This window comes from Cavia porcellus, unplaced genomic scaffold, assembly GCF_034190915.1.
Source record: "Cavia porcellus strain 051 isolate PalLab524CR breed Dunkin Hartley unplaced genomic scaffold, mCavPor4.1 scaffold_24, whole genome shotgun sequence".
NCBI lineage: Eukaryota > Metazoa > Chordata > Mammalia > Rodentia > Caviidae > Cavia > Cavia porcellus.
Window position 1 is genome coordinate 35,305,941 of NW_026947507.1, and position 21,176 is coordinate 35,327,116.

The window sequence follows — 21,176 nt, forward strand, 5'->3', positions numbered from 1 at the left end:
TCAGTCATCTGGGACCCTAGGGAGCCTCACCCCATGGTTTCCAGTTCACTGGCCCCAGGGTAAAGCCTTGGACTCTCTAGTATTGACAAGTCCTCCAGGTGTTTCTCATGCATGCTGATGTCTAAAAGCCACTTACAACAGCTTCCGGGTGGTGGGGCTTACATAGCTAACATGGAACTGCCTTTTGTTAGATGCTTAGTATCTGAAACATTAATAATCACTTTGCTTTACACAGAACAAAGCTTATGGACACTTACCCTCTTTTTTTTTTTTAAGTCTGTATTTGGGACTATGTAAACAGAAATGAAAATTCATGCCTTCTGCTCTTGTCTTTAGCACTGGGAATTTGCCCCAAATAGTGTGCACTATCTCCTGAGCTTATGGCAGCGTTTGGCAGCCTCTGTGCCATATGTCAAAGCCACAGAACCCCACATGCTGGAAACGTATACTCCTGAGGTCACCAAAGCCTACATCACATCCCGTTTGGAATCTGTGCACATCATACTGAGGTAAAGAAACCTGGACCTCCTCCCCTGTTTTCTATCAGTAGCCTTACTAGAGATCAAACACCCAACTGGCAAGGGGAATCTTGACCTGAAGCCCATTGGCACTAACACTATTAATGGTTACCCTTCCTTGTTAGTAGAGTGGCCTACAAGAGCAAAAAGTCTGAAAGAATAGTCTTTCTCAACTGGGCTAGGTGGCACATGCCTATAATCCCAGCACGTGGGAAGCTGAGGCAGGAAGATGGTTAGGAGTTCGAGACCAGCCTGGGCTACAGAGTACATGCAAGGTCAGGCTAAACTGCATAGCAAGACCGTGTCTCAAAACGACAAAAAAAAAAAAAAAAAAAGGAATGGTCTTTCTCTTCAGCATCCTATTTATGTCCCCATTTTTTGCCATCAGTAATAGTATCTTTGAATACAAAAGCGCATCATGTAAGGTTTGTCCTTGCCACTGATTTTCTTTAAATGCAAGAAACATTTTTGGGATATCTGTAGATGATAATGAATAGGTTATCATGCTTAATGTGAACTCTTAAAGAAGTAAGTATACTAGTAAGACTATACAATTTTGTAACCATCTCTGGTTTCAAAGCTTACTCTAAAAGATAAGAGAGTTCTAGGCAGCTGATCACTGCATTATATTGACAGAGTTTCTATCAGCCTTAACAATTAACTGGGCCAGAAACTTGAAGTCAAAAAAAGTCAGGATTTTTCAAAAATAACTTCTATAAAATGAAGTTGTCTTTGTTAAGGGATCCTTCTTGTGTGATTTTTCACTGGCTATTCCTCAAGGGAATCTACTTGGATTCTGAGGGCCTGAGGTTTTTTAAATTTTGATTCTGGAATTTGCGCATAGTCAAATGTATATAACCATCTTGAGTTATAGCCTGAACTGATAATGACTTGAGTTACGTCAAAATGTGAGTGTTCTGGACTCTGGAAAGCACTGTCCAGTCAGCTAGTTTCTTGGAGTACCCAGATGGGGAGTGATGCAGTATCTGTATGCCCCAGGCTCAGGGAGCTGATTCCTAGCTGTGTATGCTTGAACAAGTTTCTCCACTCATTTTCTGTAAAATGGAATTAGTAAAGCCTATCTCAAAAGGTTCTTAGGAGGGTTAAATTGGTGCAGCCTGGCACCCTGTGTGGCAAGCACATGGCAGACACACATCAGCTGCTGGTGTGGTGCTGCTGCTGTCATTCTGTAATGAAATGGTAGCAAGCTCACCATAGGGACCCAGTGCATCAGGCAAGACCTGCTGCAGAACCATAATTCTGTACTGCGGTTCTGAAATCCAGGTATGAAACTAAGTTTTCATATCAGTTTCTCACCAAAATTCCCTTGGTAGGAAAACTTGATATGAGCTGATATTGGATCGTTTGTAGACTAGTTTTTTAAATGCCTGCTTATGTGTGACTGTAATGTTCATACATTTGGTACTCTATATTTGATAAGCCACAGGGCCCATTAAGGGCTTTACATTATGTGAGAGAAACATCATAACTGCCTTCCTCAAATCTGAAAATTTCCAAAGTCCTAAACACACCTGGCAGTAGCCTAACATAAAAGACTGTCTACTTGTGGTCCTAGAGTTTATGCTAGTCAAAACAAGTAAAAGGCAAAAAGCCAAGTCCTCAAATTGTTGAGAAGTGGAAGACCATCCCGTCCTTGGTAGACAGATGTTAAAGGTAGGAATTCAGATGGTACGATTGATGCCAACAAGCAAAATATACCCAAGGAAGACCAACACAAAGGCAGTGATACCTGCCTTCCAGCTTTCTAAATATCCTTCCTTGGGTGAAAAAGAAGAGCTGCTGCATCAGAGAGGTCACCGGGAATAGTTCTAGAGTGCTCTTTCTTCTTCCTGTGGAATAGAGATGGCCTGGAAGACCCCCTCGAGGATACAGGTCTGGTCCAGCAGCAGTTGGACCAGCTGTCTACCATCGGGCGTTGTGAGTATGAGAAGACCTGTGCACTCCTCGTGCAGCTGTTTGACCAGTCGGCCCAGTCCTACCAGGAGCTGCTGCAGAGTGCCAGCGCCAGCCCGATGGACATTGCAGTGCAGGAGGGTGAGTTGTGTGTAGAGCACTAGACCTGCGGAAATGCTGCTGGTCCCCTTGGCATCTTGCCACTCCCTTTTCCAACCTTCCCCCCAGGATTCATGCAGACGCAGGTCCATATAACCCAGAAGAGGATTTACGAAAGAATAAATGCTAGGCAACTAGCAAAGTTAACTGAAGTCAGACTTACAGTGGGTGTGTTTAACTCTAAGGAAGTTTCACACAACAATGGCCTCAGCCCAGTGTGGTGGCACGCACCTATAGTCCCTGTACTCGGGAGGCAGAGGCAGGCAGATTGCTGCAAGATTGAGGCGAGCCTGGGACTACATAGTGATTTAAGGCCAGCCTGCACCGCATGGCAAGAGCCTGTCTCAAAAAATAAAAATAATGGCCTTATCTGACGCAGGACGGCTGACCTGGCTGGTGTACATCATCGGAGCTGTGATCGGTGGGCGGGTTTCCTTTGCCAGCACTGATGAGCAGGATGCTATGGATGGCGAGCTTGTCTGTCGGTAGGTGCACCCCACAGGAGCCTTCCATTGTGCTCCTTTGACCACTCTCCCGCCCCTGCTGGGGCCCCATGGATGCCCTCCTCCCTGTGTGCAGAACGAGATCTTAGAAAGCTAAGTGCCTTAATAACAAAGGTCTGCTACAGTACAGGTCCTGCTTCAAGCCTTTGAGTGCAGTATGATCTCTGCCTAGGAGCCTTACTAAAAAAACGTGTTAGCAATAATTCAGCCAGGAAATGGTGGCTACATCATAGGAAAACTAATGTGGGAAGTAACTGTTAGTTCTGCATTAAGGCCACTGTCTCAGAGTTAATGGAATATGGAAATGACTACTCAGTGTTGTCAGACATGGAATTATAAACTTCTACAGCCTTTCAGATCTCTTCGCCATGCCACTGTCATCTGTGGGATGAAGTTCTTTTATATCTCTGTAATTTTCATTTTATTAAAAACCTTTAAGTGAGCTTTAAAGCTGGAGATTTGGCTCAACGACATAAGCACCTGCCAGGCAAGTGTGAAGTTGTGAGTTCGATCCCTGATACCAAAAAAGAAAAGAAACAGTGAAAAATCTTCTAAGTTGATGGGAAGGACATTGGAACATAACAAGTAATTTTTAAAACCTTACCTAACAGAAATGAAAGGCAAGTTTTTAGATGTAAAGGTTCTCACACATTTTGACCTTAGAAATACTTCCCCTCTTAAAAAGTATTGGCCTCAAAGAACATTTTTTAACATGTAGTAGTTAATTTCAAAACAACCCTATTCTATGCTAAACTGAGTAAGCTTTTATGAAAAATAACTTTTCCATAATTAATGAGAAGAGCTGAATTATTTACATTTTTACGAATCTCTTCATCTCCTGCATGGTAGAAGTCAGTTGGATTCTGCATTTAGTCTGTTGTGATAGGAGACCTGTGCACCCTCATGTGTGAATACAAGTGAAAAGAGCAAAAATAATTTAGGGTAGTTATGAAACTGATTTTGTGACTTTGTAGAGAACTACTCTGAAGGGTTCAAAACTTTGAGATGCTGTCTCAAGGGTGAATGCACTTTAACCTGATGCTTTGCCTCCATTGGTCTGCAGACATCTCAGTAGTTCTCACTGCAGAATCTTCTTTGCCGGGTGTGGCGGCACATGCCTGTAATCCCAGCACTCAGAAGGCAGAGGCAGGAGGATGTCATAAGTTTGAGGTCAAGTTATGCCATACGGTGAATCTCCATTTGTTTCTTTTCCTGCTCATTTTGTTTTTTAGATACCTGTCTGCCCTTAATTGTCTTAATCCTAATAAAAGTCTCCATGGTATTGTTCCACTGCCATTTTTTGAAGCGTAGAGCAAAGATTTAATAGGAATGAGATCTAATTCTTACTCTGATTCTGCAGCCTGGCATGATGCTGTATGCGTCATGATATAAATCTAGTTCAGATAGTATCTTATATACTGAATTGAGTGTAATCTACTCATGATATGTCACAATAATTTGCTACCTCTTCTCAACTATCAAAATGCCAAATGACTCACTTAAAATAACGTCATTCTTACTTGTTCAGCATTCACTCAGGTTTTCCACTGTGCTTTCTTAGGGGGCGAGGGATACAGGGAAAGAAATGAAGTCATGGTGCTGTATCTGCAGTTTGTCCCTGGAGGTGTTTCCCACCTATCCTTCATGTGTCTCCATTCCTTTCATCCCCTGGAGAAAAAAACATCAAGAATTGGGGCTGGGGATTTAGCTCAGTGGCATAAACGCCTGCCTTGTAAGCGTGCAGTCATGAGTTCGATCCCTGGTACCCTAAAAAAAAAAAAAAAAAAATCAAGAATCAGTGGGCTTCCTTGTTGGTATAGATGATCTGGAGTGGAGAAAAACACCCAGCATCTCACAGAAGTTTCAGGAAAGACCATTACCCCTCGCATCCATGTTTCCCCACTATTCCTAAGCTGATGATGAGTTCTGTCTCAGTGGACAAATACCGAGCCATTCTATCTTGACTGTGATTCTTATGGGGCAGAAATGAAGACTTTTATTCCCTCTCCAGAGCGGAGAATGCTGTTAAGATGAGTAAGGGGATAGCGTGTGGTTAACTCACTCATGGTAGCAGGATTGTCTAGAGTGGCCAGAGAATCCTGCTGTTGAATTGTTGCTCCTTTTTCTCTAGGGTGCTCCAGCTCATGAACCTGACAGATTCCCGCTTAGCTCAGGCGGGTAATGAGAAGCTCGAATTGGCCATGCTAAGTTTTTTTGAACAGTTCCGTAAGATCTACATTGGAGACCAGGTGCAGAAATCCTCAAAGGTAACAGACTCACAGTTGGCTCCATTTACTTCTCACTTCTTGTGTATGGAAACAGAAACAGCTGATAACAGTTGAGAGACAGGCTCCAGATTTTAGGTACTGGGATAGCCGAAATGTTTTCTCTTAGTTTATGGAATCTGGAAGACTCATCAAAGATTTGGGGCCATTTCTCTAGTAGTCCATATGCTTAACAAATGGCCAGTCAGAACATCTGTTGTTCTCCCCCAAACTGGCAGTTGCTAGTCTCTAAACATGAATTAATGTCCAGAGCAGCCACGGTTTGGGCAGTTGGCTGTCATGTCAGTATTGAAGGGGACCAGTAAGAGTTCAGTTCTGAGAAACTGGCCCTGGCCTTCAGCAAGTGTGCCCCAGAATTGTTGTGCATTTTCTTTGCACATTTTATTCTGTGTGTGGAAAATGTCTGAGGATGTTACTGTTCTGATTCATAGTTTCCGGTTACTTTCTCTTTCCTTCAACATTACACCAGCTGTACCGCCGACTCTCAGAAGTTCTGGGCTTGAATGACGAGACCATGGTCCTAAGCGTCTTCATAGGAAAAATGTAAGTGTTTCAGCTTGCCATCAGCAAGAGGCCCTTGCAGTCCTGTTGCACCTGTAAAATGTGATCTTGGCATTGTGCTGCCACTGCCTGGGTATTCCAGCATTGATCGTTTGCGTCAGAAAATTGTGCATTTGAGTGTGTGACAAGCTGTGCTTAGAGATATGGCCCGGCCCCAGAGCATTCCAGGCTTGTACAGAATCTTGCAGAATCTCCTCTTTAGCCTCTGGAATCACAGGTGAAGCCATGTAATGGCCTTAGCAAAACGGAACTTCCTCCCCAGTAATTCATGCTCAGCCTCTAGCCAGTTGCCGAGCTACCAGGGCACCCAAAACAGGCATTCACTTTCTGGTGCTGATTTCCAGGGTTCTGACCTCAGGGAAGAGCCCCACTTTCAGGCGGGCTTATTCTTCTCAGGAAGCATCACACCCTCTGAAAGTCTTGAGTCTGCAAAATCTAGTGTTGTTACTTGATCTGTCTACAAAGTTGGCAGTCCTAATTGGCCCTTTCTTTGTTTTTGTTTTTGTTTTTGTTTTTTTTTTTAAGTTATGCCCCTTGGGTTATATTTTTCCCTTTTATTGGTCCAATTTATCAGTGCACACACTAAAAAGCCAAGTATATTACTCAGGGCTGTGTGCAAAGTGACATTTTGCCTCTTTCCAACTCTCCTAGCCCTAAACACTCATATCCATGAGCTGGTTAACAATTTAAGACAAAAAAAGCAAAGGGCGTCTAAAGGACTCTGCCAGCCAAGCATCCAGAAGCAAGGGCTACTAGAATTCTGCAGCTGACGGTGGATGGTGCAGGTGCAGAATTGCAGACCTCTGCATGTATCACTGCCGCAGAAATCTCTTACCCTTGCTGCAGAAATCAGCCCTGGAGTGCCCCAGAATTCCAAGGGCCTGGGTATGGGCCAGTGTAGCTTTGGAACCAAGTAGTGAAGATTATCTGAAGGATAATTTTTCTAGTCAACCAAATGTAAGTACGGAGATTTTATACCCATTTTTTTTTTTTTGTGGTCGTGATGTCTGTGAATTGGTGATGCAGATGTGTGGTGACTTTTGATGGATGATTTTCTTCTTCTCTCAGCCCTCAAAGAAACCAGAGAAGTCAAAAGTGTCTTTTGCTTTTTTTTTTTCCTTTTTGTCCTCCAGCATCACTAACTTGAAGTATTGGGGCCGCTGTGAACCAATCACCTCCAAGACACTACAGCTTCTCAATGACCTCTCCATTGGATATCCTTTTCTAAGCTAGCTCCTGAGCGCAGCAAAAACTGGTGCATGGTCCCAGCAGCCACAGCCTCCTGCTGCTACTGCTGCTGCTTTTATTTAGCTGGGTAGCTTCCGTTTTCCTGGGAGTCTAAGGCAGTACTCACAGCAACTCCAGAGTCCCCAAAAGGAGCCAGCACAGCACAGATTTATCCCTAGCTAGTGCTAAAGCCCACAGGTATTCGTGCTGTGTGACTGACGTTGTGGCATCCTTTGTGCGGAGTCCTACAGCTGATTGGTGGAAATATCCTGATGCCAAGCTTCATGACTGAAGTGGTAGTTGTGCCACCTCTTACCTTGGATGCAACCACTGTAGTGTCTCAACTGCTGAAGCCTTTCATAAGCAGGGGTCTGCAAGAGCAGTGACACCTGGAAAAAACTGCTGGAGTGACTTTTTCTCATTTCTCTTCAAGGTTGTACACGGCTAGTGCTGTGCTGCATAGACAAGAAGCCCATTCCCAATGCACAGTGGGGGCCGCAGCTGGGGCCCTCGGGCTTAAACTTTCTCTTGGAGCTCCTGTCAAGGAAAGTGACTATAGGATAGTCATGGTTCTTTGGGGTAACCACTTTTTTTCAGGGTTCTCTTCCTAATCAGTTAACTTTGGTCAGCAGAGAACATATTTTTTGCCTATGTGGGAGTGGTACACTCAAGTAGTTAAGAAAAATAAGGCATTTTGAGTAAACTTACTTAATCCTGGAGGGTTTCCATCTGCTGACGATTCTCAGTTTGCTTCACACTTTCCTTGACCTCCTCCCTTCGTCTTCACGTACAGTAGCGTAAGGAAGCTAGTGAAGCTTAGTGCGGTACAGTTCATGCTGAACAATCACACGGTGAGTGGTTTCAGCTTCTTCCTGTCCTCTTTCCAGCCACCCACACACACTTCTCAGCATATCAAGGGATGTTCACACTGAGGCCCTGGTGCTGTGCTGCAGACTTCGGGCTCTGGCTCGGGTCACACTGCCAGGTTACTGTCATCGGAGCTACTCTCTGGCTTGAGGATGACCTGAGTTGTGTTGGAGTCACCCACTACTATTCATATTGGAGATAAATTCGTAGTAGGTAAAACCATAGTAACTGATACAGATCCTGAAGGAATGATCATGGAGCCATTAGTTTGAAAGGGCTCAGTAATTCTCAAATTACTGACTTGCATTCTACCTCTGACCCATGTTTTTACCTTTTTAACTTGTTTTCTTTTTTTTACTAGAGCGAGCACTTTTCATTTTTGGGTATTAACAATCAGTCCAACCTGACAGACATGCGGTGTCGGACTACCTTCTACACAGCACTTGGGCGTCTCCTCATGGTGGATTTAGGTACTGCAATAAATCTAGAGGCTGATAAAGTAATCTGGCACTGTTCTAAATTTTTATTTGAGGACAGAAAAACAGATGTGGGGGAAATGTCTGTTGTTTCAACAGTAACAAAACCATCTGAAATAACAGTCAGATTTCACCAAGAACACATCATTCTGTCATGGTCCCTATAGCTGGAAGAGAGTAACATTGTATTCTTTAAATTTTCATCTGATAAATAAATGGTGGCTTCAAAATTCTCTTCATCCCTGGGCACAGTAGCACATGAGTGTTGTCCCAGCTACTTGGGAGGCTGAGCCTGGAGGATCAGAAGTTCAAGGCCAGCCTGGGCAGCCTAGTGAGACTCTGTCTCTAAATTTAAAAGACCTATAATGTCTTAATATGTCATGTAGCTCTTCTGTGTAAAGTAAGGGGACCATGAATTGAGATTCCTATCTTGCTTGCCTTCACCGCCCCCATGCCAAGGTGCAGACCCACTTGGGAGTAGGTGGAGGCGTCACTGTCTGGGTCTCTTGCACATGTGTAGCAGGAGGGCTCTTGCACTGCTGGGGATAGTAGTAGTTCTGGACCAGCTAATAATTGAAGCCCAGTGATATTATTCTAATTTTGAACTACTTGAATTTAATCCTACTAAAAAAGAAAAATATTGTAAAACGTCCTAGGTTTTTGAAAATTATTTTAAAAAGTGTGAGGAAAGTCTCCATGCATACCTCTTTCAGTTTCACCTCGTTCTCACACATCAGCCTTTCCTTTGTCAGCTGCCTCTAGTTCTCACCGAAGGCAACAACAATCAGTAAGTTGAGTAGCACCTTATACGCAGATGAATCTCTGATGCTGTGCTCGGCTTCTAAAACAGGACTTCCCTGGACTGGGCGATCTCTGTCTCGTTGTTTAAAATTTTGGTTTCTTTGTATACATTCTATTCTTAAATGACTACTAAGGCCTTTTGAGATAATAAGGGAGCCCGTGAATTATCCTGGGGCCTGCTTATCTTTCATGCCAACTCCTCAAGCACACCCAGCTTGCACTTGTTGGTAGCAGAGTCACACCAGGGCTGTTTCCATTGCAGGAGAGGATGAAGATCAGTATGAGCAGTTCATGCTGCCGCTCACAGCAGCTTTCGAGGCAGTGGCCCAGATGTTTAGCACTAACACTTTCAACGAGCAAGAGGCAAAGGTGAGTGCTTCACCACCAGTGACCAGCTCCTGGCCAAGACAGTCCCTGATGGAGCATAGATCAGCCAGCGCTGCGGCAAACAGCGCTGTCCAAACATCAGCCCTTGGGTTGCTTTTTACTTATCTCTTGGGCTCTTGGGATTCTCAAATTAAAGAACCAGCAGGGCTTGATAACATCAAGTGTTTTTAATCTGTGGTTTTAAATGTGTCATCATAAAGATACTGTAATTTTTGTACTACCTTCTTAATCACTGCTATATCTTTGCCCCCTTTTCATTTTTAGTACTGCTTATTAGTGCTTTCACTGTTCGTTTAGATCAACCCTGCCAGAGTTGTTAATTTTATACTCTTGTTAACTTTTCAGACCTTCCTCTCTCCCAGTAGTCATTTAAAACTAACTGCCTCTAAGCATATTCTATAAGTTTTTTTAATTGTAAAAAACATACAAAATTTTATCATCCTGTTATACACACACAGCTTAGTAGTGTTTGTGTTGTGGTGAAACAGATCTTCAGATTCCATAAGGTTTTGGTTTTTTGTGGTGCTGGACATCCAACCCAGCACCTTATGATGCATGCAAAGCAGGTGTTCTACTACTGAGCCACATCTCCAGCCCAGTTGGTTTTTTTGGTACAGGGTTTTACTGTGTAATTCAAACTGGCCTTAAACTCACTACATAGCCTAGGCTGGCCTCAAAACTGTTAGCAGTCCTCCTGCCTCGGCCTATTGAGTGCTGGGATTATAGGCGTGTGCCACCACATCTGTCTCCACTATTTTTAATATGTAACATTTTCATTATCATTCAGTTCTTCATAATTTTTCATGAAGATTTTTTCTTTGAGTTTCCATATATAGAGAATTTTAAGTTACTTTCAGTTTTTGATTTCTGGCTGTCAGAATTATCATTCTTGATTGTTATTTTCCTCATCATTTTACTTCACACACACCTGGTCTCCTGACCTGTAGATGTTTGTGCTCCCCAGATCAGCAGACACCAGGATATCAATATTGGGCATGCCCTTTACAATGTTAGGGCACCAGGGCAGCCCATAGAGCCAGCAAATAACCTGGAGTTGGCCAGAAAAAAATGCCAGGCTCTACCTGGCATTCTAAAGTTCTCCTTTTTCATCTTTAAAAAGCCTCTTAACTTTCCATCTTCAAATCCTCAAGGTAGTCAGACAGCAACACACTTTTATCCAGCTCCTTCCTCTCTTAAGTAATTTGGGGTCTGAGATAGGTACCTTTCACACCAAGAAAGGTTAGTAGGAAACGTATCACTAAGTTAGGCTATGGTATCAACCAGCATGAAGGACTTAATTGAGGAGTATCAGTGAGTTTCAGCCCCTCCCCTCATGTTAGTCCCATACAAAGGGAATAAAATCTTGAAAACCTCCTTTGGGGCTAAGGAGGAGCTCATTGGTAAAGCTCTTGCTTAGCATACACAGGCCCCAGGATCCTTCCCCAGCATCGAGAGGTGGGGAAAACAGCTTCACTATGGACTAAAGTGGTCTTCCATGTCTTTGTTATATCCCTGTGATCGGTCTTTTAAATTGACGATGTCTTAGACTGAGTCTTAGACTGCAAAGTTGAGCTCTTGGTATCAGTCAAGAATAGATCTGTTTGCAGGGGCTGGGGATTTAGCTCAGCGGCATAAGCACCTACCTTGCAAGCAGGTGGTCGTGAGTTCGATCCCTGGTACCAATAAAAAGTTTTTAAAAAAAGAGCAAAGAATAGATCTGTTTGCTTAAAGTAGGCTTCCACATATGTGGTGGTTAGCATATTGATGACCACTAGAATTTAAAAGTAGTATTACTGGGGCTGGGGATTTAGCTCAGTGGCATAAGCGCCTGCCTACAAGCAGGCAGTCGTGAGTTCGATCCCTGGTACCGATAAAAATGAAAAAGACCAAAAAAAAAAAAAAGTAGTATTACTGTTGTTCAGGACCCCTGTTCAGAAAGTTCTGTTGAAGATGGACATGTAGCACATGCCTGTAATCCAGCAGTTGGGAGGCTGAGGAAGATGGGTCCTGAGAGTTTGAGGCCAGCCTGGGCTGCAAAGCAGGTTCAAGGCCAGCCTGAACTTAATACTGACCTGTCTTTAAATACTACGTATCTTTAAAAGATGAAAAAGAAAAGGGAAGAAAGAAAAAAAAAAAAAAAAAAAAAACAGTTGTATTGAGAAGAGAGTATTAGATTTGGATTTGGAGTCTTAGTGTGTGCTGAAGACTAATCTGGGCCCCCACCACCTAACACAGCCCTGGGATTTGGTCTCTCTGAGCCTCTTTCTTTTTTCCTATAAAAGGAAAACATAATACTTTACTCCTCCAGGCTTCAGCTTATCAGTCTTATTTCCAGTCTCCCAGTCTTTTCCTCCATGGGGATTTCTTTTCCTACTTTTGAATGTTTGGGGTGCTTTGTTGTTTGATTTTTACTTTTCCATTTCCTAAATATAGTTTATTATTTATCAGCCTGTTTTTGCCAAAAGCTATAGTCTAGGTTGCATATCCCTTATCTGAAATGCTTGGGCCACACGTATTTCAGATCTTAGAATTCTTTTGGATTTTGGAATACTTGATTATATATAAATGAGATATCTTAGGAATAGTGCCTGAGTATAAGCACAGAATTCACTTATGGTTCTTAGACACACACAGCTTAGTACCTTATACACAGAACCTGAAGATTTATATAGTATTTTTATAATTTTGTACATGAGACAAAGCTTCATGGTATGGAATTTTTACTTATGGCAGCATTTTTTGAATCAACACTCAAAAAATTTTGGGTTTGGAGCTTTTCAGATCTCACATTTTAATATGAAGGATGTTCAACCTCAGTAACAAGCTTCCAGAACAAATTTTAAGTGGAAAGATTGTATTCTAGCGTAGAAGAGACCATCAGGAATGCTAGACAGGAAGTATTTGTTGGACAGGAAGAATTTGATTACAGATGTGCAAAATCCCTATCAGATGGTTTTGGTTTGGTTTTTCTTCTATTTTAATATATTTTTGCCTTCTGCTACAGCGAACTCTAGTTGGTCTAGTGAGAGACCTAAGAGGGATAGCGTTCGCCTTCAATGCCAAGACCAGCTTCATGATGCTGTTTGAATGGATGTATCCTAACTCAAACTACTAGTATGCTGCACGAGCCTTACCTGGAGTGAGACTGATGATAGAAGAGCAAGGGAGGAGAGGCGGGAGGGAGGAGAGGCAGAAGATGAAGAGTTATCCAGAAGGTCTGCCATACCTTTCTTTTGGATTCCCATCTCCTGGTGGAATTAAAAAGTATACTTACTGACTTCATAACCTTAAACAGATCACTTCAAATCTGTTTGGGGCAGGAAGATGGTCAACAGTTTGAGTGCTTCCATTTCTCCAATAATTGTGAGGGGAAGTAAGCAGATCCCTTATATCCACTAGTAAAGGATGGACAGCAATGTGAAATACATTGTTCTGCTGAAGAAAGACTACTGTGTACATTAAAATGTATTACTAGACACCTAGTACAGGTTAAAGGATATGCAGTCACTGTACCATCTTCTAAATATAAAGCAACCAAGAGATGTGAAATAGAGAAACTGTAATTTGAGTTTTGCTTGGCTGGTGCTGAGAAAATTATTTTTTATTCTATTTTTCTCTTTATTCAAAAATTCTTCCTTAGCTTCCCATTTACAGATACCCATCTTATATGCCAATTCTCCAACGGGCAATTGAGCTCTGGTACCATGATCCAGCCTGTACCACACCTGTGCTCAAACTGATGGCTGAACTAGTTCATAACAGGTAAGCAGAAGGGTGCTGTCTCAAGGGTACAGCTGCCCTTGTCTGAGAGAGCTCCGGGACTATCTAGTGTTGGGGCAGATTGTAGGAGATCTGCACTGGTGTCAAATCTGGATACCTCTTAAAGTTGGCTAGTTTGTTTGTTTGTATGTAAGACAGGTATCCCCAACCACACAAAGCCATAGCTGCGTGCAAGAAACAGAGTCCTAGGAATTCTGTTCTTAGAAATTTGGCAACCAAGATTCTGACTTCCCTGGCACAGTTATAAAAATTAACACGTGGCAGTGGTGCTCTATTTGGCACATTTCAGAGTAGTGACAGTTGAGAAGGAAATGGAATGTTTTAAAATAATCTTTCTTAAGAAATGTTTTGCCTAGTGTGGTGGCACACACCTGTAGTCAGGAGACTGAAGCAGGCAAATCACAAGAAAGTTTTTATTTGATTAATTGAAACGATCGGTATCAGTAAGTCTCTAAAGATTAATTTTTAAAAAGCAAAAAAAAATATCTTAGGCACTAAATTTTAGGTATTTCCAATCCAAAATATAAATAAAGAGCGAAACAAAAGCGATGATAGGAAACAGTAGCTAGAGTGGAGATGAGAAGGGGCTGGGGGTGAGCATGATCAAGAAGCAGTATGTGTATATACCAGTTCCCCAAAATCCATGCCATTATTATGTATCAATAATGAAAACACAAGCATCTTGGCTTGGCTAGAATTTCGAGTTGTGCATCAGTCTTTCGTGGGACTGCCAAGAGTTAAGTTTTGAAACTGCCTTTGTGGGAGAATGAGAAGTGCTGCGAGAGGCCATAACCTCAAATGAGGCTTACATTCAAGAATTAGTTATTTATAAAATAGGTATCTGTGAACAGCCAGTCCTTGCCCATCCACTTCTTAGCAGTTGTGCTGGGCAGAATCTCAGTACTCTCTCACTGTCACATGCTTTGGGAAAGACAGGCAATAAAACAAGGACAAGGCAGGAGCTGGGGTGCACACCTGCAATCCTAGCTGCTTGGAAGGCTAAGGCAGAATTGCAAATTTGAGTTCTTCCTGGGTAACTTACTTAGCAAGTCTATCTGAAAATTTTAAAAAGAGCAGGGGATGTAGCTCAGTGGTGGAGCGCCCCTGGGATCAATCCCTAGCACTGCCAAAAGAAAATACAAAGGCAATTTCAGCAGTGAGTAGATGCTGTAGAAAAAGTAAGGTAATCAGATAGAGAGAAACAGACCAGGAAAGGCCTGTTAGAGAAGGTGATGGTCAAGCTGGGATTCAAATGAGACACAGTTGGGTGCCCCTGCACAGACAGAATGCTCCAGACAGAAGCCAACTACAAGCTTCTTAAGAGCAGCAGAGCTTGCTGCAACTTGAGACAGAAAAAATACCATTGTGGCTGAAGCTTGAGTGAGCTGATGCCATAGGATAAGGAGTCAAAGCAGTGGGCAGAGGCCAGATCACCTGGTACCTGGCACAGCAGTGCCAGGAAAGCTAGCATTGATTATCATTGCAGTGGGAAATTGCTAGGCACTCTAGGCAAGGCTGTAAAATGACTGGCTACATTGCTTAAAGGTGTCATAGCTACATACAGTAGGAATAAAGAGGCAGGAGTAAAAACAGAGACCACATAGGAATTGGATGAGTTACCAGGCAAGGTGGAGCATGCCTATAATCCCAGCACTTAAGAGGCTGAGGCAGGATTGTTGCAAGTTCAAGACAGCCTGGGCTACAAAGTGAGCTTGAGGCCAGCCTGAACTGTATGGCAACACCCTGTCTCAAAAAGACCAAAAAAAAAGGAATTGGGTGAGTTCACTGCATATTTTGGAATTAATAGCCTGGGGGTGGCAAGAAAGGTTTTTGGGTTTGAGGCGCGTTATGGCTTGTGTTTAGATGTCTCCCCAAAGCCTCTTGCAGGAGTGATAGGTGAGGCTTTCTCAGAAGTGGCTTGATCTAGAGTGTGTGACACTGGAATTGATTGTGGTACAATGCTAGGCTTAAGGGCAGCAGGATTAAGGATGTGAGTGCTGCCTACCTTAAGTAGGCTAGAAAAGATAAAAGGGGCAGAAGAGCTGGGGTCACCCCTTGCTTGCTTGCTTGCTTTTGCCGTCTTCTGCTTGCCACGAACTGGTTCTACTCTGCAACACCGCTCTGCCAGAGCCACCCTACCTTGGAGCCTGCTGATTATGGATTGACGCCTCTACAAACTGTGAGCTAAATAAACATTTCTCCCTTTAATTTTGGGTGTTAAGTATTTTGTCTCAACAGTAAGAGAAAAGTAACTAACCGGAGAGCCCTCCAAATTGAACAAGAAGTAGAACAGACAAAAGAAGAAATATTCTAGTCTTACAGAGTCAGAACTCAAAACTAACCAGGTGTGGTGGTACACACCTGTAATCCCAGCACTCAGGAGGCTGAGGCAGGAGAATGTCCGCAAATTTGAGGCCAGCCTGGGCTACATAGTAAATTCAAGCCAGCCTAAACTATGTATGTAGTAAGACCTGTCTCAAAAAACCTCAAAACTTACTATTTAAAAATTTTTTCCTTCCTTGCTTAACATCTGTTGTGACACTTGAAGTCCCTTAGTTTCTTTTCTTATAAGTGGCAACACTGCTTGTACCTCCCCCTCTTACTTGCCACAGAAGACATAAGGGAGGTGTAAATTGATGTCTGAAGGGTTGAACTAGTACCAAGAAGTGATTGGCAGAATGACTTTCAGTCATATTTTTTGAGAGTCTCACTAAGTTACACAGGTTGGGCTTGAACTCATGATCCTCCAGCCTCAGCCTTCAAGAAACTGAGGACTTTAGAAGTGATTTTATCTGCTTTTTGTCTTGTTTCTTATAAGTATTTTCAATTTGAGTAGCAGAAACTAATCTGTCATGTTGGACTTGAAGATACACACTGTGTCACTGATTAAATAGTTGGCTTAACTTGGTTATCCTCACATCGGGACAGGCACCCTGCACATCTTCATGGGAATACCCAGAGTCCTCCAAGACTCCCATCTTCCAAGAAAATGCCCTGACTTTGTCTTCTCTGTTCTCTGTTCAGATCTCAACGACTCCAGTTTGATGTCTCTTCCCCCAATGGCATCTTACTTTTCCGAGAGACCAGCAAAATGATAACGATGTACGGTAGGTGCTTTAAGCAGCACACCCAAGAGGTGATTCTGACTCAGCCACTGTGCTGCACACAGCATGTACTCTCGGGCTGCCCCGACAGCGGCCAGAACAACACTCCCGTGAGTGCTGTGTTCTTCATGTGCAGTGTTAGCGCACCAGCTGCTAAGGACGGCCTGCTGGAACTGTGTGCCTTTGGGGTGAGAGGGGTGAGATGGTGTCAAAACTTGGTCTCACTGTGGTTGATTATATACCTTATTTGTCCATCAGGCAATCGTATCTTGACACTAGGAGAGGTCCCGAAGGATCAGGTCTATGCACTGAAGCTTAAGGGCATCTCCATCTGCTTCTCTATGCTGAAGGCTGCCCTCAGCGGGAGTTACGTCAATTTCGGAGTCTTCCGCCTCTACGGAGACGACGCCCTGGACAACGCTCTGCAGACCTTCATCAAGCTGCTCCTCTCCATTCCCCACAGTGACCTCCTGGTAAGCTTTAGCCTTGCTGGGAATCTTGCCTTTCATCATGCTCAGACTTTTTAACTTGAGACCAGGAGAAGCTGTGAGCTAGTTTCTTTCTGCTCTAACTCCGTCACTCGTTTCCGGACTGGAAGGAACTTAACTGTTTTATTTAGGGCCATATCCCTTTATACCGAAGCTGGCTAGTGCTGAGGCTGATTTTCTTCCTCCTCCTCTGCCATAGGACTATCCCAAGCTCAGCCAATCCTACTACTCATTACTGGAAGTCCTGACCCAGGACCATATGAACTTCATCGCAAGTCTGGAACCTCACGTTATCATGTATATTCTCTCCTCTATTTCCGAAGGACTTACTGCACTTGGTAAGCACTGGTCAGCTTGTTGGTACCCTGACCTAAGCAGAATCACTGCTCTGGGGAACTGGCCCTTACAAGAGGACCCTGTCCAAGGTAAACTGTGATCAAGCCTAGGAGCCAGCTTATCAGGCAGTATAAACAGGGTAACCAACTTGCCCCCGTCCTTATGGAGCTTTGTGTCTGCTGGATGAGACACTGAAGAACGACTCTGCCCCTTTCCCATACTGACCTTATTCCCTTCTCTCACGCCCTGCCCCAAACAGTAAATAGTCAGCTCCCAGTTACTAAGGGTGGGGTCAGGGAAGACTAGCCGAAAGGCTTAGCGTCAAAGTGTGTAGAAAAGCTGGGCAGATGTAGGCCAGTTTCTAGTGGTAGGAGAGGCAGCACTAGAACCTTCTGACAGGAGAGAACCAGGAAGTCGGGTGCATCTGGTGCACAGTGCAAAACAGTAAGACAGAAAAGACATGAAGCAGAGTGTCCATAACCATATAAGGGTTGTAAGACTCTCCGAAGCGCTGTGGGACCCATGAGGGTCCCTAAGTTTTCCATTCTAGGCCTTGTGGTTCCTGTCAACTATTTTTGTTTTGGCTGCTTCCAGAAATGTTAGTAGATTGTACAGTGTGTGTGTGTGCTGTTACAGAATAAAACATGTTTATATTAGGCCCAGCAAAACAGAGATTAAGTCAGCTGTAAAATAATGATGATATGGATGCAGTCTGACTTTTTGGACTTTTGTGAGTTACCCACACCTATGTGCCATTTCTGTGACCCACGATTACTTCTGTCAGAGGCATTGCCTTATCTAGTACAGTACAATCAAGGCATCAGACTTTGCTTTGGGAGGCTGTTTTTATCTTCTTGAAAATACAGGGACCTTGGTACAGACTACCAGTCCTCCAAGAAGCAGATTGTTTGCTTTTTTTTTTTTTTTTTGTGACAGGGTCTTACTATGCAGTTTAGGCTGAGCTTGAATTCACAGCCTCCTCCTGCCTCGGCCTCCAAAGTGCTGGAATTACAGGCATGTGCCACCAAGCCCAGCTTTAGAATTGTTTGTTTTTTCAAAGCTCTTGGCTGCTACTAGCCTGCACTGGTGAACTGGCTGTGCTACCCCATTCTCTTGGTAAGAGCACAGAGGAGTGGTGAACTCCCAAGATGCTATGCCAGCAGTAAACAAGAACATGCACCATATTCTAACAAATGTAGATATTCACAGGCTATATGAAGCTGGGTTCCATGGCCTTCCCCTTGTTGGTTCTAATCACAGATCTGACTTACTAGCTGTGCTGTCTTTAAGGGGGTCTTGTAATCTCCAGACTCCGGTGTCCTTGTGTGTATGTGTAGTACAAACCGCCTAGAGTCCTTCAGAAGTATCTGGGAAGTACTTGCTGCGGTGTCTAGCACAAATGAAGCACTTCCTGTGTGTAAAAATGAGTGATTTTTTTTTTTTTTTTTTTTTAAGGAACTAGGGGACATCTAAAATAAATTGAGCCAGTAATTTAAGTAATGTTTACATTATCTTTTACCACACATTCAGCTCCAGGCATAAAAACTAGGCCTTGCCTATAACATAAGGGTAAGAAGCTAACAGGAAATAGCCTCAGTAGTGGTCTCAGGTGCAAAGGCCACAGTTGGCAATCCAGCCAGGTCCTTCTGTGGGATCCCAGCCAAGTCACCGATAGCAGCTCAATATCCCCGCTCTCTTCCTTCTGCTCCTCTCCTCCAGACACCATGGTATGCACAGGCTGCTGCTCCTGTCTGGACCACATTGTGACATACCTCTTCAAGCAGCTGTCACGTAGCACCAAAAAGAGAACAACACCCCTGAACCAGGAGAGTGACCGCTTTCTGCACATCATGCAGCAGCATCCAGAGATGATCCAGCAGGTAAGGAAGCCAAGGCTTAGGCAGTCGTAATGGGGTGTCCTGCCGTGGGAGGCCCTTTCCAAGAGGGGTGGCTAGGCAAGATGGCGAGTGTAGCTATAACTAACATCTTACCAGGGTCCTGCTGCCAAGGGAAGCCTCTTAAAATTGCAATCAATTTTGAGTTTGCTAAATAGTGGATATAGAAAACCTGAAAATAAAAACAGGAACAAGGGTGCAAGACAGAAGAAAGTAACCTACCACACAGATCAAACCATATGCTTATTTGTATTTTATTTGTATATAACAAAAATAAGATTTGAAGCCCCAATACTAAGATAAGGAACTGGGATCTTAGCGGGTGTTTTTGTGGTACTGGGAATTGAATCCAGGGAGCATTGAGCTAGATGCCCAATCCTTTTTTAAACTTTTCTGGGGATTGAACTCAAGACCTTGCACGTACCAGACAAGTGATTAAGTCACTGAGCTAAATACCAGCCTTTTTAAAATTTTATTTTGAGAGAAGATTTTGTTGTATTGTCCATGCTGGCCTCCCACTTGTGATCCTTTTGCCTTAGCCTCTGAAGTAGCTGAGATTATAGTAGTTAAGAGTGATTATATTTAAGCCAGTAGTATCTTAGCTAAACTCAGCATTGATCATTGTACTGTTGAGTAGCAGTAAAATAATTCACAACCCCATGGCACCCACAAAATGTCCCAAAGCTTTTTCCTCTGAGACTGGTACCTGAAAGTGACATTACAGGGTGGTTTTGCTATTCTACTTTTCTTCTTTTTTTCCCCCTAGCACTGTACTTTTGTTTGCTTGACCTCATTCCATTCCCCATGAGTCAGACTCAACTGAGAAGGCCCAATTTTAAATGAAGTTAGCAAACCAGTTAAGAACAGGAAAGGAAATATTGCAAAAGAAACCTTGAAATAAATAGAAGACTAAAACGAAGCTTCACTGAATATTTGACTGGTTACACTACACCACAGAGGCCTTTAGCCTGACACACATCTTCGCTTGGGATCTGTCTTCCCTTGGGCAGCCACCACTAGATCCCTGCCTTCCAATTTTGCTTTCAGATGCTGTCCACGGTGCTGAACATCATCATCTTTGAAGACTGTAGGAACCAGTGGTCCATGTCTCGGCCCCTGCTTGGCTTGATATTACTTAATGAAAAGGTAGGATGAGCAACTGTGGTCCGCTTCACTTCCCTGCTCCCTGAGCAGTGCTTTCAGGAGTGCCCCAGAATGGCACAACAAGGAACACAGGCCGATTACTGAGTACAGGTTATTCCTGTGGACCCCTTAGAAGCCAGGAGCATGGCTGTTGTGATTGGCAAGGGGTAAAGGGTGAGGAAGAGTCTTCCTGTGGGGAGTAAGGGAATCTAGATCTGGGAAGCAGAGCAGCTGAGCCTCGGTTCTCCTTCTAGCCCCATCATCAACAGCCTTACAATTATAGTACTAAAAAAAAAAAGGGTCTGGATCAGATGATCCCTAAAGTGTTTTTACAAACAGAAATTCCTGATTTTTAAGTAGGATGATGACACGGCCTGAATTTGAAAAAGAAACATGGCTAGTTTAGTATATCCATTCCTTCCAGAAGGCCACAGAAGACTCCTGTGCCTTTCCCCACCATCTCTTACCTTGTTTCCATCCTTGTCCCCACAGTATTTTTCTGACCTAAGGAACAGTATCGTCAACAGCCAGCCGCCAGAGAAGCAGCAGGCCATGCATCTCTGCTTTGAAAACCTGATGGAAGGCATCGAGCGGAATCTCCTAACAAAAAACAGAGACAGGTGAGTGCAAGGGGCCTGCCAAGAAGTCCTGGGCAGATTATGGAAACTCTGTGCACCCCATTTGGAGACCACCTAAAGCAGTGCTGCCCAACAGGAAAGCAGGGAAAGCTGT

At 43.5% G+C, this 21,176-nt stretch overlaps 1 protein-coding gene and 1 long non-coding RNA gene across 3 annotated transcripts in view; one reads left to right on the forward strand and one right to left on the reverse strand.

Annotated features, from left to right (window-relative positions):
- Positions 1-21,176, forward strand: part of Xpo7 (exportin 7) — a 92,290-nt gene that overhangs the window by 68,682 nt on the left and 2,432 nt on the right. For both annotated transcript variants that reach the window (XM_063234838.1, XM_063234839.1), the window contains exons 12-28: positions 337-509; positions 2,380-2,573; positions 2,971-3,076; positions 5,226-5,361; positions 5,849-5,922; positions 7,074-7,154; positions 7,955-8,018; positions 8,396-8,504; positions 9,574-9,680; positions 12,703-12,791; positions 13,353-13,460; positions 16,503-16,585; positions 16,841-17,055; positions 17,270-17,408; positions 19,126-19,286; positions 20,349-20,447; positions 20,937-21,064. In XM_063234838.1, coding sequence (XP_063090908.1) covers positions 337-509; positions 2,380-2,573; positions 2,971-3,076; positions 5,226-5,361; positions 5,849-5,922; positions 7,074-7,154; positions 7,955-8,018; positions 8,396-8,504; positions 9,574-9,680; positions 12,703-12,791; positions 13,353-13,460; positions 16,503-16,585; positions 16,841-17,055; positions 17,270-17,408; positions 19,126-19,286; positions 20,349-20,447; positions 20,937-21,064 — 2,066 coding nt within the window. The remainder of the gene's footprint in view (positions 1-336; positions 510-2,379; positions 2,574-2,970; positions 3,077-5,225; positions 5,362-5,848; positions 5,923-7,073; positions 7,155-7,954; positions 8,019-8,395; positions 8,505-9,573; positions 9,681-12,702; positions 12,792-13,352; positions 13,461-16,502; positions 16,586-16,840; positions 17,056-17,269; positions 17,409-19,125; positions 19,287-20,348; positions 20,448-20,936; positions 21,065-21,176) is intronic.
- Positions 4,600-21,045, reverse strand: LOC134472709 (uncharacterized). The gene is made up of 2 exons (XR_010042635.1): positions 20,912-21,045; positions 4,600-4,861 (listed from the first exon to the last, which is right to left on the reverse strand). It is a non-coding gene; the product is annotated as an uncharacterized LOC134472709 (long non-coding RNA).